Consider the following 16,449-nt stretch of genomic DNA (forward strand, 5'->3'; position numbering starts at 1 on the left):
ACCCCTCACAAGCACCCTGGGGGGCAGTGAGCGGGCACCATTGTCATCACTGTCCACTTCAGGTAAGAAAACTGAAGCACAGAGAGATTCACTCATTTGGCTCAAGGTCACATATTTTAGTAACTTATTCGAGCCAGCAGTCTGACCCCAGAGTCTGAGCCCTTAGCTCCTCCTCCCACCCTCAGAATCTCTCCCATACTCACGTCGGCATCAAGAGTTCTGGAGGCCTGGTCTTTTATCTGCGGGTGCCACCACTTCTCCACATCCTTCCTGGTCTGCAGCGTATACTCTCTCGTCCACTGCCCCGTGGCACTGTAAATTCCCCGGGTACATCCTGGAACCGCTCTCCTTCCCCAGCTGAGGGCATCCGGCCCACCACGGAGCTGCCTTTTCAGGACACAGACACAGAAACCCAGTCTCCGCCAAGCAGAAGCCATCTCTGGAAGGCGGGAGGTCCTGAGGGAGGACAGAAAGCGCACAGGTGAGCCGCCCAGAGCCCCGATATTCGAGCCTGAGGCCAAGCTGAGATACGCTTGGAGCTCTTCCGAGTCCCGGAGGACAGGAAGCGGAGCCTGCTGGACTGACCCCGGGCTGGACTACAGAGAAGGGGTGGGGGGTGCTCTCCGCTGCCTCCCGTGCAGTCCGAGGCTGCGGTAGGAGCTGGCCCAGGCAGTGGTCTCCATTGGTTCCCATGGGGGCTTTGTATCTTTGGCTACCGTGTTTCCATGACAGATCTTTCAAGACCAAGAAAGAAAGAAAGGAAGAAAGAACCTGACACGCTAAGCTGATCTTCTTTGATTCTCTCAAGATGTTTTCCATAGCGACTAGGATCTGCCCGGTTTCACAAAGGTACTGGGTCACGAATGGCGCCAACAGGGTTCCCTACAGGCTTATTACGCACGTCACCCTCACGCAGCTTGGCACCGCAGGGTCGGCATCCAGCGAGCTGGTCTGCCCAAGTTCCCGACATGGCAGTTCTCACTGTATTTAACACCTCTTGCTCCTCTGGGGATGCAATCAGAAACAGAACAAAACAAACAAACAAACAAAACAAAACACCTGCCCATCTGCTGGGCTTGGCTGTTTTAGAGTGAGCAGATGTGACGACAGACATTTTGGTGAACCATCTTAACTCAGCTGAGAATCGGCAATTCCACGTGACCGACCTAATGTACAGACACTTTGTAGAACTAAGGCAGTTGCATTTATTTTTAGGGGGTGGGTTTCTACATAATCAGAACTATCCATAGGATTCATGGATATTATGGCTCGCTCGCTGAGACAGCTTTTCCATACCTTTACAATGCAAAGAGTTCCAGTCTGGCGGAGGGCGCACAGACAGATAGGTGACTGACTGCATGACCTAAGAACACACGGGACTGCTCTCTCGAAGAGAAACAATGGGAAGCAACAAAGTAGAAAAATAAAAACTGACTTTAACCGTAGTCTCACCAGCTTTCAGTTAGAATGCTGGTCAGCCACGGTGACAAATGAAAGCAGACAGAGCTGATATGAGCAAAGTGAAGGTCATGCACTCCCTTAAAATTCTAATCCTGTCTCTGCATCTTCCTTATATTATGAAGCAAATTACAAACAACTCATAACAACATCCCCTGTCTAAACTACAAGAACAAGCTTCCTAAAAATGCTGACATAATACCTGGCTCACCAATAACTTCCAATAACCTTTCCTTGACACAAACCAATGGACCAGAGAATCCTGAAACAGATCTGGGTATGTAAAAGACCTTAAAGTTCATAAAGAAAAAAGAACAAATAGATTACAAGGGTGAAAGATTATTCAATGAACGATGGTAAAATTCATATTAGAGACCTCACCTCAAATCATAAACCAGAGTAATTTCCACAGAGATTAAAGAATTTTTTAAAATACCATAAAACAAGACAAAAATGTACAGGGTGGGGCAAAAGTAGGTTTATAGTTGTTCATATGCAAAATAATACAATAATTAATAAATAATAATACAAGAATAAACGGTGTTTCATGTTCCCACAACTGTAAACCTACTTTTGCCCCACCCTGTAGGTCAGTACTTAGTAATTCTTTTCAGGCTGCAGGATGCTATATCCTGAAAATAAAAGCAATGGAAGAATTCAGGAAGGAAAACATTACTAATCTCTCTTAAAATCTAAAACATCTGTATATCAAAAACACCATGAACAAAATGAGAAAGTGAACAATAAGCCAAGAGAAAACTGCGAAAACTGCAACCAAAAAATGCTTATCCTACTCTATAGAGCTCACATATAAGGTGAGAAACATTAAAAACCTAATTTTAAAAATGAACAAAGAAGCCCTGGCTGGCGTAGCTCAGTGGATTGAGCACAGGCTGAGAACCAAAGTGTCGCAGGTTTGATTCCCAGTCAGGGCACATGCCTGGGTTGCAGGCCACGGCCCCCAGCAACCGCACATTGATGTTTCTCTCTCCCTCTCTCTTTCTCCCTCCCTTCCCTCTCTAAAAATAAATAAATAAAATCTTTAAAAAAAATGAACAAAGAAAAGTACAAATGGCTAATAAATACACGAAAAATATCAACTTTACAACTAATCAAAAACTGCAAATTAAAACTGCAATGAAATATTTGCTTATCAGGTTGGTAAAAGCCTATTAAACCAAAACAATTGTGCATTTTTATACAGCACTGGTGGGGATGTAAATTGATTCTACATCTCTGGAGAGCAATACGGAAAAATGTGTCAAGGCTCTAAGTTCACACTCTGTGTGTTGGAGCATCCCCAAGACTCAACACGTAGTGTACTCAGAGCCGTGATTTATTATAGAACTTCCGGGCACTCGGCCCAGCTCCCCTCCTCTGCCTCCTGGGCCCTGCTCTCCCAAAGCCACTCGACCACCAAAGCCCTGACAGGCACTGCCTCTTCCTGACCTCAGGTGCAGCCATTTTACTAGGGGACCATGCCCATAGGACAAAGGTAAAAGGTGTGGCCTGGGCTTTGTATGTATGATCATTTTGGCAGCTTTCTTCCTTCCTCATCTCTGCCTTACCCAGTTCCTTCCAAAGCATCAATCCTCACTACTCCACGCCTCTTTCAGAGGCAGCCCTGACCTCCAATCAACCTTACATGGGGCTTAAGGTTAAGTCTTAGGAGAACGGTGGAGGTGGTAGCATGTTACCATAGGAGGGAGGGGCCTGAGAACTGGACTCAAACTGACAATCATGTATGGACAGAAAACCTAGGAGACTAGAAGACAAGAAAGAACACATAGGGGAAGCACTTGAAGGCATCTGGGTGAGCTCAAAAGAAAGTGTGTGAGAATGTACCTGGGGAAATGAATCTTAAAGGAACCAAGTTTGGAGACATAATAATAATAATAATAATAATAATAATAATAATAATAATAATAATAATAATAATACAGATCTGAGCTTTGGCTACTACTAATTCCCTGTATGACCTCAGGGAAGTTATTTCCTGTCTCGAACCTCAGCTTCTCAAGATGAGCGGTAAACTCAAATGCATGCTGTGGCGATGACCTGTGGGCCAGAGATGCACTGGATGGCTTTTAACTGAGTCCAAACCCCCGACCCAGGCAGCAAAGATCCAGAGACCAGCTGGGGTAGGGAGGCAGTGGGGGAGGAACTTGAATACAAACCTCTGTGCACACGTGCGTTTTTAAGGGAAAGGGTCCAGAGCTATCAACGAGGTCTGGGGCTCAAAGGGTCTGAAGACCCGGATCTCGGAGACTTTCCCAGTTCGGAAAATGCACAGGGGCGAGACCACCTAACCCAGTCAGCACCTTCCCTTCCTGCTCCCAGTAAGTTGGAACCTCCGGGTCCGGGGAAGAGGAGATCCGGCCTCGTCTCTCGCCCCACTGAGCTCCGGTGAGAGGTTTACCTGCTCACAGGCTCTGGCCTGCGGCTCCTTAAACGCCTCGGTTCCCACCTTAGGCGAACACGGCTCAGCTTGTCTCCATGGGCGCCGCCATTTTGGCACAACAACAACTTTATTGGTAGCAGCCGCCACTGACACGGACAGACGGGGGCGGAGCTCCGCCTAGTCTCCGACTTCCCCTCGCCCATGGGGCGGGGTTGTCTCCGCGGCCTCTCCAGGCTCCTCCCCCAGAACGCAGGGATCGCCCCACCGCCCCGAGCCCTGCCCTTTGACCCAGTCGTACCCCACGACTTGCCTCGCCAAAACTCTGGACTCCTGAGGTGTCGAATTATTAACAATTGCAGCAGACGTGTGAGAACCCCCAGTTTTGTGGCCTCGGAATAAACTAAGCGGCGGGTGGTATAAAGAGCGGTGGAGGAGTCCTGAGGTCAGGTTCAGATCCCAGCTACAGTCCCCTACTGGGCTTGGCCAGGTCTCTCAATCTCAATGCTTTCGGGGCCACATGTTGCAAGTTAAAGCATCTTCTTCTGCCACATTCCGAGATCTAGTAGCCCTGGGAGGGGGATTACCTGGCTTTGATTAGAGATAAAGTGCACTTCCTCAGCTGGTAGGAGGGCTGGGAGCCAGGAAAGCATGATACCTACACACCCGCTTTCCTGGAGGAGTTTGTCTCCCACCCTGAAACCTTCCCCCCTCTGGTAAGGGTTCCTTTCTGCAAATACATCAATGAACTGATGAACGAATTACAAAGGACCAGCGGTGTTAATGCATAATTTTTAAAAAAGGCAAAACCTGTCTGACAGATTTTGAAGAACACATACATGTGGCCAATCAGGAATACTGAAACGAATTTCCTAATTATGCAAAGGGGTTGATATCCTCTAGGACAAGCAAAAGTAATGTTTGGGAGCCATCTTTTTCTGCAGGGCTGAAATCAATTGTACCTCTAGGAAACAAAATTCATCCCATTACTATTCGCCTTCCACGTCTACTCTCCCAGAGCTGAAGGAAAGACAAGCAAAGGTGTGCACCCTTCCAGCGCCAGGCGATCCCAGCCGGCACAGCGCCAGATGCACACAGTCAACTTCCACCAGTTTCCAAGGCTGGACAGTGTCCTGACGTTTCAGAATCCAAACGCTTTGTTATTCAGAGTGCAGTCTCCAGACCAGCATCAGTCTTACCTGGCAACTGGCTGGAAATATAGAATCTCAGACGCCACCCCAGACCTGCTGAATCAAACCCCGCATTTTAACAAAGTCCCCGGGCTGGGGGAGGCGGATTCTTAGGCACACGGAAGTCTGAGACACACTGTCTTAGAGTGTGAGGATGAGAAAGGATCTTGAGAACCCCAGTAGTCCAGCCTGCTCGTTTTACAGATGAATAAGCTGAGGCCCTACAGAACTGGCTGTCTAGCTCAAGGTCCCAGCAAGCAAGTGAAAGATCTGGTATTCAAAACAGGGTCTATAGTCTACTAGAATAGTACCCTTTCAGACTGCAGACCAGGACATCGTTAGGAGCTTAGGAAACTCCCAGACCAATACTCTCACTTCAAAGGTGAGGACGCTGAGGCCCAGAGATTGGATACAGATCGCCTAAGGTCCCATAGACACTGAATTTAAAACGATACCATGGAAGTACTGACTCTCGTGTGAAGAGACCACACTTCAAGTAATTTAACCTTCAGGTATGTCGTGCTGTCTCCATGGATAACTAGAGGGCCCTTTCTCTAATCTCCCCAAAATACTAAATTCTAGGTAGTCTCTGCCTTTATTTCAGCTCAAAATCTCTTTCCTCTTATGAATTAAAACAGTGACATTTCTAGGAGATGATTTCAAATGGGATTTTTTTTAAAAAGTCACTTGCTTTACTGGAAAGTTGCTATTTTTACATCAAAGACAGCAACGTGAATGTAAATCTCTTTCACTCTTAAAGAGCTTACTGCAAAGCTACATTATTAAATGAAAGAGACAAATTGCTGGGCTGTGTAGGAAGTTATCTCATTTTTTTATTTTTAAAAGGAAAGGAAATAAGACAAAGACATGTGTTATTATATACATGAAAAGAAATCTAGAAAAATATGTCCCAAACTATTTCCTGTGAGGATCTCTAGGGACTGTGGGGTTCTGAGGGCCTTTCTTCTCTCTTTTTTTAAAGATTTTATTTATTTATTTTTAGAGAGGGAAGGGAGGGAGAAAGAGAGAGAGAGAGAAACATCAATGTGCAGTTGCTGGGGGCCGTGGCCTGCAACCCAGGCATGTTCCCTGACTGGGAATCGAACCTGCGACGCTTTGGTTCACAGCCCGCGCTCAATCCACTGAGCTGCACTAGCCAGGGCCCTTTTTTCTCTTTATGATAGGTTTCTGAGTCCCTTTTGCTATTAGCCTGTGTGGTAGGCTGAATAAGGGACCTGAGATATCTAGGCTCAAAACCCTGGCACCTGGGAATGTCACCTTATATGGCAAAAGAGGCTTTGCAGAGGTGATTGAGTGAAGAATCTTGATAGAAGATTATCCTGGTGAGCCTGAAATGCAGTCTCCAGTGTCCTGATAAAAGAGAGAGGCACAGGGAGATTCGAGACAAGAGGCAGTGTGACCATTTTAACAAACATCACGGGTAATTTTCCTTTTTTACAGGTCTTGCTGACCTGAAAGTTAAGCCCAGCATCGATGGGCCAGAAGACCTGTGATTATCTCTGCACGTGCCCACGGGGCCAGTAACAAAGACAATGGAAGTAGGTGCCCTTCTGAAAGTTGCCGCAAAGTGATCTTGGCCCTGAGTGGCCTGGAGTAAAGTCAGAATTTTCCTAGGAGCTGGCTATTGAAAGGTTCCCATTTGGGGCACCCCTTCCAGGGTACAAACTCTTCTGAAAGTGACCTCTTTTGTTGACGTTAAACTTTTGGGTTCCCCGCCCCAGAAGATGACTTGCAGTTCTTGAGTGTTCATAAAAAAGAAAATAAAATAAAAAGACGTCTTGGAGTGACTGACGCCACAAATGTACTTGGATGCAGAGACAGATCTTGGGATTATGCTTTTAACCTATTCCTTGCAGAAAAGAAAAAAATTCCTTCCCATTGTTGCCAATCTGCTTAGGCCTTGTGATTGCTCCTAGGAAAAAAAAGGTAATCCTGTTTGAAGAAATGCTGAACGTCTTAAGCAGTTTTAAGTTACATTTGATCTGAAGATAGACAGCATTGGTTATTGGAGTTTAAGAGTGGGCTCTAGCCTGGCAGGTGTAGCTCAGTGGATTGAGCGCAGGCTGCGAACTAAAGTGTCGCAGATTCGATTCCCAGCCAGGGTACATGCCTGGGTTGCAGGCCATGACCCCCAGCAACCGCACTCTCTCTCTCTATCTCCCTCCCTTCCCTCTCTAGAAATAAATAAATAAAATATTTAAAAAAAAGAATGGGCTCTAGGTAACATATACTTACTTGCAAATGTGTGAAATGTATCTTTGGGTGACATCTGCAATTTTAATACATAAATGTTCATAAGATCCTGGAGTTCCTACATCTCTGCCACGAACTTGGCATTTCAACATACTACCTATTGACTCTCTTATATTCTTGGAGAGTTAATTAGTCCTTGAATGTATGTGCATGTGCCTTCTCTTCCCAAGTAGACAATAAATTGATTAATTCAATAATTATGCTCTTCTGGTCCTTGATGAGCATATAACTATAGTTTTATATGCAGGAGACAGAAAATCGTGCGTCACTCCCAAAGATCTAGTTTAGTCTAGTGTTTTCCAGCCCTAATTATACAGCAGACAGAGAGCATTGGCCTCAGTCTCCTACTCCGCCCAATTTGAGAGCTGTGGGGGTCTACGTATAGACAGGACGTAACAAGCGTCAGGCACGGGGAGGGGGCTTAGGAACTGGTGGATTCACAGAAATGATAACAGTAACGTCACTGCCCCTCAATACCCTGCAGCGGCTGGGATTTGTCAGCACGGCCTTCGCCTGACAGTGGCTTCCCCGCGGCCGATGGGAAGCACTCCCCACGTGGAGAGGGTGGTGCGAAACACATCGGCACTTTTCCTGCCGGTCACCTGTAAGGGACCCGTGTCTGAGGAGCACCCCGGAGTCCCTTCTTTCTCGTCTCCTCTCTCCCCTCCCTCCACCAGGGTCCCTGCGGACCTTATGACCCTTCAGGTCCCTCCTCCTGCCCCACAGAGGTTCGGAATCTGTAAGACGAGCCAGCCTGTCTCTTCCTAACATGGTCTGACTTTCACAGCAGCCCTTCCCATCGGGATGGTGACCGGTCCCCTTCTCACCCAGGTGGAGGAGGAGAAGGGTAAAGGGGGAGAAGGGGCTGGAAATTCTAGTTGGCAAAACTTACAGTAATGACAACAAAATCCCCATTACCATCACTCTTACCAGTGTCACCACCTAGATTCTCCACCTGGAGCCCAGCAGGAAGGGAGGGAAGGAAGGAAGACAGGGAGAGAGAGAGAAGCAAGAAAAAGTTTCTGAACTGGGTTCCAGTGCTTGACCCCAGGAGGAGGAGGAGGACGAAGAGGAGGAGGAGGAAGACAAGAAAGAGAAAGAGGAGGAGGAGGAAGAGGAGGAGGAGAAATGAGAAGAACGCAGCACAGAAAGAGGGCGAGGCAGGAACGAGACAGGGGCCGTGGCCCTGGGCCCAGTCTGGGGAGATGCCATTCTGGAGTCCACACGGGCTGAAAACAGAGGGGACCACCCCATGGCGCAGTTTATCAGCCCACTGGACAGTCTGCAGAAAGAGGAGGGGGAGAACGGCCCTTCGTCATGGAAACCTGGTTAGAGGCCTCGCTGGGTGGCAGCGATCAAGCTATTTCACCTCCCTGACCCTCGGACTCCTCACCTGTGCAGGGCACAGGAGGGTACCTAGCTCCCAGCTTCCTTGTGAGGATGAAGCAGTTGGCACAGTGCCTGGCACAACGTAAATGCAGTTCCTAGTATGGGATGTGGGGCTGCCCCTTCCAAGGGGTGGGGCGCGAATCCAGTGAAGGAGGAGGCTCCTGAGTGCTGGGGAACTGCAAAGAGGTTATGTATTCAGGACCTGCCCTCTGCTTCTGCCCCCACATCACCTGTGTGGTATGGAGCAGGGACATGGTCAAGGTCAGGCAACCCTCTGCGTCTCAAACATGTACATGCATGTGAGTCACCCAGGGGTCAGAAGGTCTGGGAGAGCCTGAGATGCTGCTTTTCTAACAGGCTCCCGGGAGAGGCCGGCGCTGCCAGCCCCGGGGCCACACTGCGGGTAGCAGAGAGCTGACTGACAGCTCTGGGGCGACAGAGCCCACCGCGATGCGAAAGCCACGCGGAAACGAAGGCAAGACGCATGACCTCGAATCCAAGGCCTGTCCGAGGGAGTGGGAAGCTTGAATGAGAACACTTTAGTAAGAAGGGAAGAAAGGAGGCAGGGAGGGAGGGGAAAGAAATGAAGTGAATCTCTTCTAAGGCCATAGAGGAAAAGCCAGTAAGAATTAGGACTTTGCCAAATAGAGATGGGTCCTATTGAACCTACTTGAATAAATACATTGAAGTCCTTTGCAATTAGCCAACTGTCCCTCAAACGGAGGCTGCCAAAGTGCTTGCAAAAGGTTTTCTTGTTGTTGTTTTTTGGGGTTTTTTGAGAGTACTTAACATCTCTCTACCTGAGTCTTGTTTACATATTAAATTTGCTTAGCAGATCCAAAGGCAAACACTAATTCCTATCAAAATAACCAAGTTCCCTTCTGAATGGAACTAACCACATGGGAACAATTCATGTCAACCCATCGAGCCACATCTGAACGTTGCTCTTTGGTCCCGGAGGTAAAGGGAAGACACTGAACACGTGTCCTCAGGAGCCCGGGCTCTGACGAGGGAGAGAGATGATTGGACCCCCCACCCCCACGATCTACGCTGGTGGCAAACACGGGGACTGCAGAACACAGAAGCGCAACCCGCCCTCAGCCTGGAGAGAAAGAAGAGGGCTCAGGGAGCAGGGATACATCAGGAAAGGCTTCCTGGAGGAGGTGAGCTGAGTGCTGCTGTCCTGCTTGTGGAGTTGGAAAACAGCCTTCCGGATATTCATTCTTCAAGCTCCCAAAGCTGGGATCTAGGAAGGTGGGCAGCCTGCAGCCACAATTGCAGCCTCTGCAGCTCCCTGGCCTCCACAGCCACGAAGGGAGTCAGTTCCTCGGCCCCCCCGTGCCACCCCTTCCTCCCATGGCACGGCAATGACCCTGAGCAAAAAGAGAAGTCTTCCAGGAATTGCATTGAAATGATACTAATGTATGCGCTCGCATCTCATTAGCATCCTTTGCCAGCAGAAAGGGCGTAAATAATTCATCGGACCTGCTCTTGAATGTCTGATAGAGTGGTCCCAACTCTATCTGGTATCTTCCTGGTAGAAGGGGCGAGCTGGGGGAGGGCTGAGATGGAGCCCCAGCTCTCAGACTAGGGTCTTCCTGCCGGCCAACCGTGCCTCTTTGATGGAAGAGAGCAAAGCACCGTATCCCTTTCCCTCTACCCGAGGAAGAGACCCCTTTCCTCCCATAAACGAGACTCTGAAAGAAGGGAAACCCATCAGGACGGCCCGCTCTCAAAGCAGAATGAAGATCCGCTGCCAGGAAGCTCGAGATAAGCCCAGACGAGCCTCCCCGAGGCTCCGCAAGCGCCACAGAAAGTAATTTACGACTGAGTTACGAGAAGTTCTGCAACACGGGGGCCGTATAAGCATTGTTTGATCAAGCACTTCTCCAAACATTATTGACTGTGGGACCATTAGTTTTAGCAGCTGAAGACTCGCTAGCATTCATCAAAAACTAGAGTTCCAAGGAGCTCAGGGCTGCAGTTGGAACCCAGAGGCCGCCTGCTGGCAGAATCCTCCTTGCTTGGGGGAGGTCAGTCTCTGCTCTATGATGGGATGAGCCCCACCCCCATCCTGGAGGGCAATCTGCTCTACTCAGTCTGCCGGCTTAAATGTTCATCTCATCCACGAATCACCTTCGCAGAAACAGCCAGCATGCTGTTTGACCGACTCTCTGGGCACGGCAACCCAGCCAAGTTGACGCAACACATGAGGCATCCCGGGGCCTTATTTGGTGTCACGTCGCTCCTTATGGTGTCGGCTACGGTGCTCGGCCATGACCATGGTCCTTCCCCTCTGGCTCCTTCACGTGGCTGGCAAGTGGGGGCTGGCTGTGGGCTGGGAGCTCAGCCGGGCTGTTGGGGCGGAGGTGGGGCCACGTTTCTCAACACAGGGGCTTCCCGTGGGATGCCTGGGCTTCCTCCAGTAAAGTCGCTGCATTTCAAAAGCAGTGTTCCGGGGCATCTTACAACCCACCCTCTGTCCTCAGATTATCTGCATTTCTCCCACGTGCAAAGTACACTCGTCCCCAACAGTCTCACCTTACTCTGCTCCCTGACACATTGGTGTATGTCCCTTCCCTCGAGTCTGGGGGTGGGGAGCACTGTCAACTATGTTGACAGATAGAAAATGACAAAGTGACACTCTACCAGTGTCCAGGCCTCGAGTGACCAGTGATTTCCATATTCTGCCTCTTGGGTCACTCACTTACTTATTCTCTACCCAGCGCTGCCGTGGAGCCCAACAGCTCTGAGGCCCCCGCGCTGGAGAGGGCAGAGACAGACGTCCCAGTCACCGGTCACTGCTGAGTGCCACCTCCCGGCCACCGCCAGCAAGGCTCTGGACGCGTGGCCGAAGCTTTTCCTGGGTACCAGCCGAGTAGCGCTGAGAGACCGTGGGGAGCAGGTCCGCCCGGCGGAGCCTCGCCCAGACTCCTGACCCCCCAAATCATATTTTTAAAATAGTTCTTTAAAGCCATAGCAACAGATAAAAGGAATGAGCACTGTTTTAACATTGTTGGAGTTCAGCGTTTTATAATTCTTGGCTTCATGTTGAATAGCAGGAAACTCTTTCCCAATAAAATCTCATGTGGAACCCTACTATGTAAAGAGATCCTAAAGGAGCCCTACCATGTGAAGGGATCCTAAAGGAGCCCTACTATGTGAAGAGATCTGAGGGGACCTGAACTCCCTCAATCTTATTCCTGCCCCACGGCTAAGGCACCCTTAAAACATGTAGGGTCCTCACAACACATTTTAAGACCGAAAATCTAGTCCTTGCAAAACAAGGACTGGACTGGAGGCCCGAGGACCAAATGGCTGGCTTTATGCAAGCCCGCCTCAAAGTGCGGCCTCAGAGCAGTGGCATTGATGCCTTCTGGAAACTTGTTAGAGATTTGAGTTCTCGAACCACACCCTGGAGCCACCGCCTGGGAAACTCCAGGGTGGGGCCCAGCAGTCCCAGCAACACGCCCTCCAGGGGAATCCGAGTGCGAGAACAGTCACTCTCTGCATCCTAGCAAATACTTTGACTTGACCGGTCCTGGGTTTGAATCCTGGACGCTTCTTAGCTGTGTCTCCAGCCTCCATTTCCCTGTCTGGGAAGGGAAGAGAGTAGAACTCACTGTTGATGCCCTCTTCTCTTCTTCCTCCTTCCTCTGCTGGCCCCAGCCCTCCTGGTGACGGAAGAGGGGAGAGGGGTCTCAGCCCCAGCTGATGTGGTGACGCTGAGCCCGCGGAAGGGGGAGTAACTGCCATCGCCCAAGCCTGAGGTTCTGGGGTTTCCTTCTAAGCACCCTTGACAAACTTGGAAACAGCAGGGGCGTCAAGGATGAAATACAGCCACTGAGATTTAATTTGCACGGAATGACTTCACCCAAATTTCTTGTTTCTTCCTTTTTTTTAAAAAAATATTTTATCTATTTTTAGAGAGAGGGGAAGGGAGGGAGAAAGAGAGGGAGAGGAACGTCGGTGTGAGAGAGAAACATCCATCAGTTGCCTCTTGCACGCACCCGGACCAGGGACCAAACCCACAACCTAGGCACGTGCCCTGCCTGGGAGTTGAACCCGCACCTTTTTGCAATGCCCAGCCAACAGAGCCACACAGGTCAGGGCAGCTTCGCCCAAATTCCTGATGTCTGAAGCATGCATGCTCAAGGCCACTGCTGTACCAGAAGCCCCAGCCCCCCCTCCAGTCCTCTGGCCTCTGCGGCACCAGCCCCGGGGCCTCTGCCTCTCCCCGGCTTCTCCGGGACCCGGCCCTGACCCCCGCACCACCCCAAGACGGAATAAGCCAGACCACAGCTGGTTCCACCTCTGAGGACTGTTTTCTTCATTTGCTTGTAGCTCCTTCTTTCTACGATAATGTCAATACCAGAAGGATGAGGTTGTCAGGGCAACCTCGAGTGGAGGCGTGAAGTCCATCCCTGACCGAAAACCTTAAGTTTGTTTGGTGGAAACACCCACTGAGCTCTTGGCTGTCTGTTTCCTGGTAGCAAGAATGTAAAAATTATACATTTTTTTCCTTTCTTTCCTCTCCCTGTAATAACCTCTTCCCCCCAACCCCGCCCCACTTCCTCTCTTTCTAAAATCAGTTTTTTAAAAGGTCTCTATTCATATTGACATATTTTAACATCCTAGGAGACTTCGGGGCCATTCTTTGGGGAAAGATGTTCCGCTCCTTTTGGGGTCTCCTCATCCCACGCCATCAGTGGCCAAGGTCAGGGCTGAGGTCCCCGGGGTAACAGGGCAGGCGATAGGGGTTCACGCTGTGGGTTCCTCGGGGCAGGACCCGTCCAGACGTCATTACTGGGGACGGACGGACAGTGTTGGAGTCGGGGCAGGACAGGGCCCCCGGAGAGAAGGTCAGGCGCAGGGCAGGGCGGCCACGCAGGGATGCGCCCGCGGGGCTGGGCTGGAGGCTAACAGTCCTTCCTCCGCATGACTGGTTCCGGCAGGTGACACAGGTCCACTCCAATCAAACACGGTTGACGGTTTCCTGCCTGCGCTTTCTAGAAATGTTTCCAGGGTCCCTGGGATATATCGTTTTTGCTTTTCATTCATTGATGTGGTGATTCTCCCAGACAGTCCCCGGTGTCCCAGGAGGCCAGATGATGGGGGTGAGGTAGCACAGTGGGCGTCTCTGGGCTTCCTCTCACTTCAGGGGGCGGGGAGGGGGTGGGCAATCCGACTCCCCTGACAGTGAAATGTCAGCTTCAGAGCAGAGTCCCCCAGGCCCCATCTGTGCCCACAGCACCCCCACCCCGTGGTCCTGAGTTGCCCTGCTCGGATCTGGGCCGTAAGAGTCTTCAGACGCCCTGTCACAACACCCAGAGGTGGCCGGGCCGTGACCCACATTGCCAGTCTCATTTTAGAGAGGAAGGCACTGAGGCCCAGAGAAGCCAAGTAATTAGAAACACAGACCAAGGGTCACACGCCAGCTTCCAAAATTCCCGAAAGTCTCACAAGTGGCCGTTGCAAGCCAGCGTGCCCCGGGCTTCAACACCACCTCCTCCCACGCACGCCAGGCTGGTGATGATGCTGACCCAGCCCCTCAGGCGTCCACAGCCCTCAGGGCACCCCCTGAACCATACCGGGAGATGGGCCACTGTGAACAGCACCACACAGAGGGAGATGGGGAGGCTCTGAGCAGATGAGTAATTTTCCCAGGGGGCCGCAGAGCTGAAGGGAACCCTGAGCCAGGACACCCACACTGTCCGCCATGGTAGCCACGAGCCCTACGGGACCACTGACCCCTCCGCGTGTGGCTGGTTCAAACCGAGATGCGAAGTAGATCCCAGCTTCTGATGACTTCATAAGTGGGAAACAAAGAAGGTGAAGAAATTCGTTTATGTATTTTTCTATGGACTATTTATTGAAAAGATTACTTTGGATACAGTGGGTTAAATAAAGTCATTTTTTGAAATGAATTTAGCTACAGGAGACTTAAAGTGACGCCTCTTGTGCGCAGGATATTGCTATTCGCGTGATTCTCAAGTTCTGGTCCAGCGCGCTCCCTCCCGGCGGGAGACACTGCCCACGTTCAGGGACACGCAACTCCCTACAGGTCCCTGCTCGCGAACGTGCCCATGCATGCACACACACACACACAACCCCACTTGCACAAGACTGCTCACACTCTCTGCCCCTCCCTCTATACACGCACTTCTCTCTCTACAGAGCCACAGAGTCACACAGCCCCCCAGATGTGCCCACAGAGCTCCGGCCTGAGGACCCACGCCCTCCCTCCATGGGCCCGAGGAGAGATGCTGTTCCAGAGCGGCTCTGAGGTGCCGCCCACCCCTGGTCAGCACTGCCAGACGTGGAGTGGGGCAAGAGTGTCACGGTAGGTGGCACCTGCAGCAGCTGACCCCCGGGGCACAGCAGCACCAGCTCTGGTGTCCACGACAAAAGCCACTTCTGTTCAGACCCAGCTTTCCCCACACTGCTTTCTTTCCGAATTTGCCAGTGCGAATGCTGTCCCAGCTGCCTGTGCCAGAGGGTGCCGGGAATCAGAAACCCACTGCTGCCTGCCTCTGGCCCAATTTGTACGCCCCGTGCACGTGGGTGCGGGGACGCGTGTGCGAGTGAGGAAAGCAGGAAAACCAATGCACTTCCTTCCAGGTGCTTCTCTCCCTTGTCCGCAAGCACACTTCCTCGGCAGGCTGTGGACCACGCTCTGGCCCCCCGACCCTGTCTCACTAACTCCCACCCTTTCCGAGCTCACACCTGCTGGGCATCCTCCAAAGGGTTTTGTCCTTCTTCCCACAAGCAACACAAGCAAACAAACAAACAACAACAACAACAAACAGACCTTCCGGCCCTGGAGACGCAGATCTGACAGTCGCACGGAGGTAATTACCCGAATGCAGACTCAGATGCGTGCACACCCGCTGCCACGGCCCCCACGGCGGCACAGCAGGACCCCGCTTCTGGAGGTCTCGGCAGCCGCTGGCATCCGTCACAGCCACCAGCGAGCGGTTGCAAAGGCTCATCATGAAACACAGGTGGTCTCCGGAGACATGGCCTTCCTGCTCATAATTGCTTAATTAGATAGAATATTGCCTGCCGGATTCAAGTCGGATGAGCTTCCTTAGACACATCTGAGTACAGGAGGCTCAGGGCTGATGGGGGCGGGTGGGACAGTGACAGAAGATTCTAGAACCTGTCGTACAGCGGCATGAGGCCTGTGTTAGAAGGGGAGCAAGTCTCTTGTCTCACACAGCCGTTTGTCGGCTTTGAGGCTTGTACGCTCGGCTCTCCTCCTGGGCCTGAATTTCGTCCTCAGTAAAATAGGACAGCGGTGCGTTGGCATTACAGGGCCGTATGGAGCTAAAAACCCCAATTCACTGTGGTTGGTCGTTATTTCACGTCACAAGAGGCAGCAGACGTGCGCCTCGGGCACGACACAGCCGGCATTGGCCGTCAGAGGCCCAGGTTCCTTCCCTGCTGACCGTCCTGCTGAGTGGCACCTTAGAGTCATCAGGTAGCGGTGACAATTCCAAGCACCCACTTTCCCCTCCAACTACACAGTCAGTCCTCCCGGGGGCGGGGGGCGGGGGGCGGCCTGGGTACTAGTTCCTTCATCACCCCCCACACTGTGCCCGCTGCATCCGCCCCACAAGTAGTCGAGGCAGAGTGTGGGGCGACCCCCTCGCTCCCTGGGCACCAGCACGGCTGGCTCGGGGTGCGTTTGGGTACAAATCCCAGTGGAAGAACTGGCCATTCGTTCATCCAACAAAT

At 51.2% G+C, this 16,449-nt stretch overlaps 1 protein-coding gene across 1 annotated transcript in view; it reads right to left on the reverse strand.

The window, feature by feature from the left end:
- Nucleotides 1–3,968, reverse strand: part of LARS2 (leucyl-tRNA synthetase 2, mitochondrial) — a 104,361-nt gene extending 100,393 nt beyond the window's left edge. Inside the window, exons 1-2 of the mRNA XM_045857243.1 lie at nucleotides 3,878–3,968; nucleotides 204–456 (exon numbers count right to left, since the gene is read on the reverse strand). Coding sequence (XP_045713199.1) covers nucleotides 204–437 — 234 coding nt within the window. The 5' untranslated portion in view covers nucleotides 438–456; nucleotides 3,878–3,968. The remainder of the gene's footprint in view (nucleotides 1–203; nucleotides 457–3,877) is intronic.
- Nucleotides 3,969–16,449: the final 12,481 nt, after the last annotated feature.

This window comes from Phyllostomus hastatus, unplaced genomic scaffold (genome assembly GCF_019186645.2).
Source record: "Phyllostomus hastatus isolate PE091 unplaced genomic scaffold, TTU_PhHast_1.1 phas_scaffold_129, whole genome shotgun sequence".
NCBI classification, from domain to species: domain Eukaryota; kingdom Metazoa; phylum Chordata; class Mammalia; order Chiroptera; family Phyllostomidae; genus Phyllostomus; species Phyllostomus hastatus.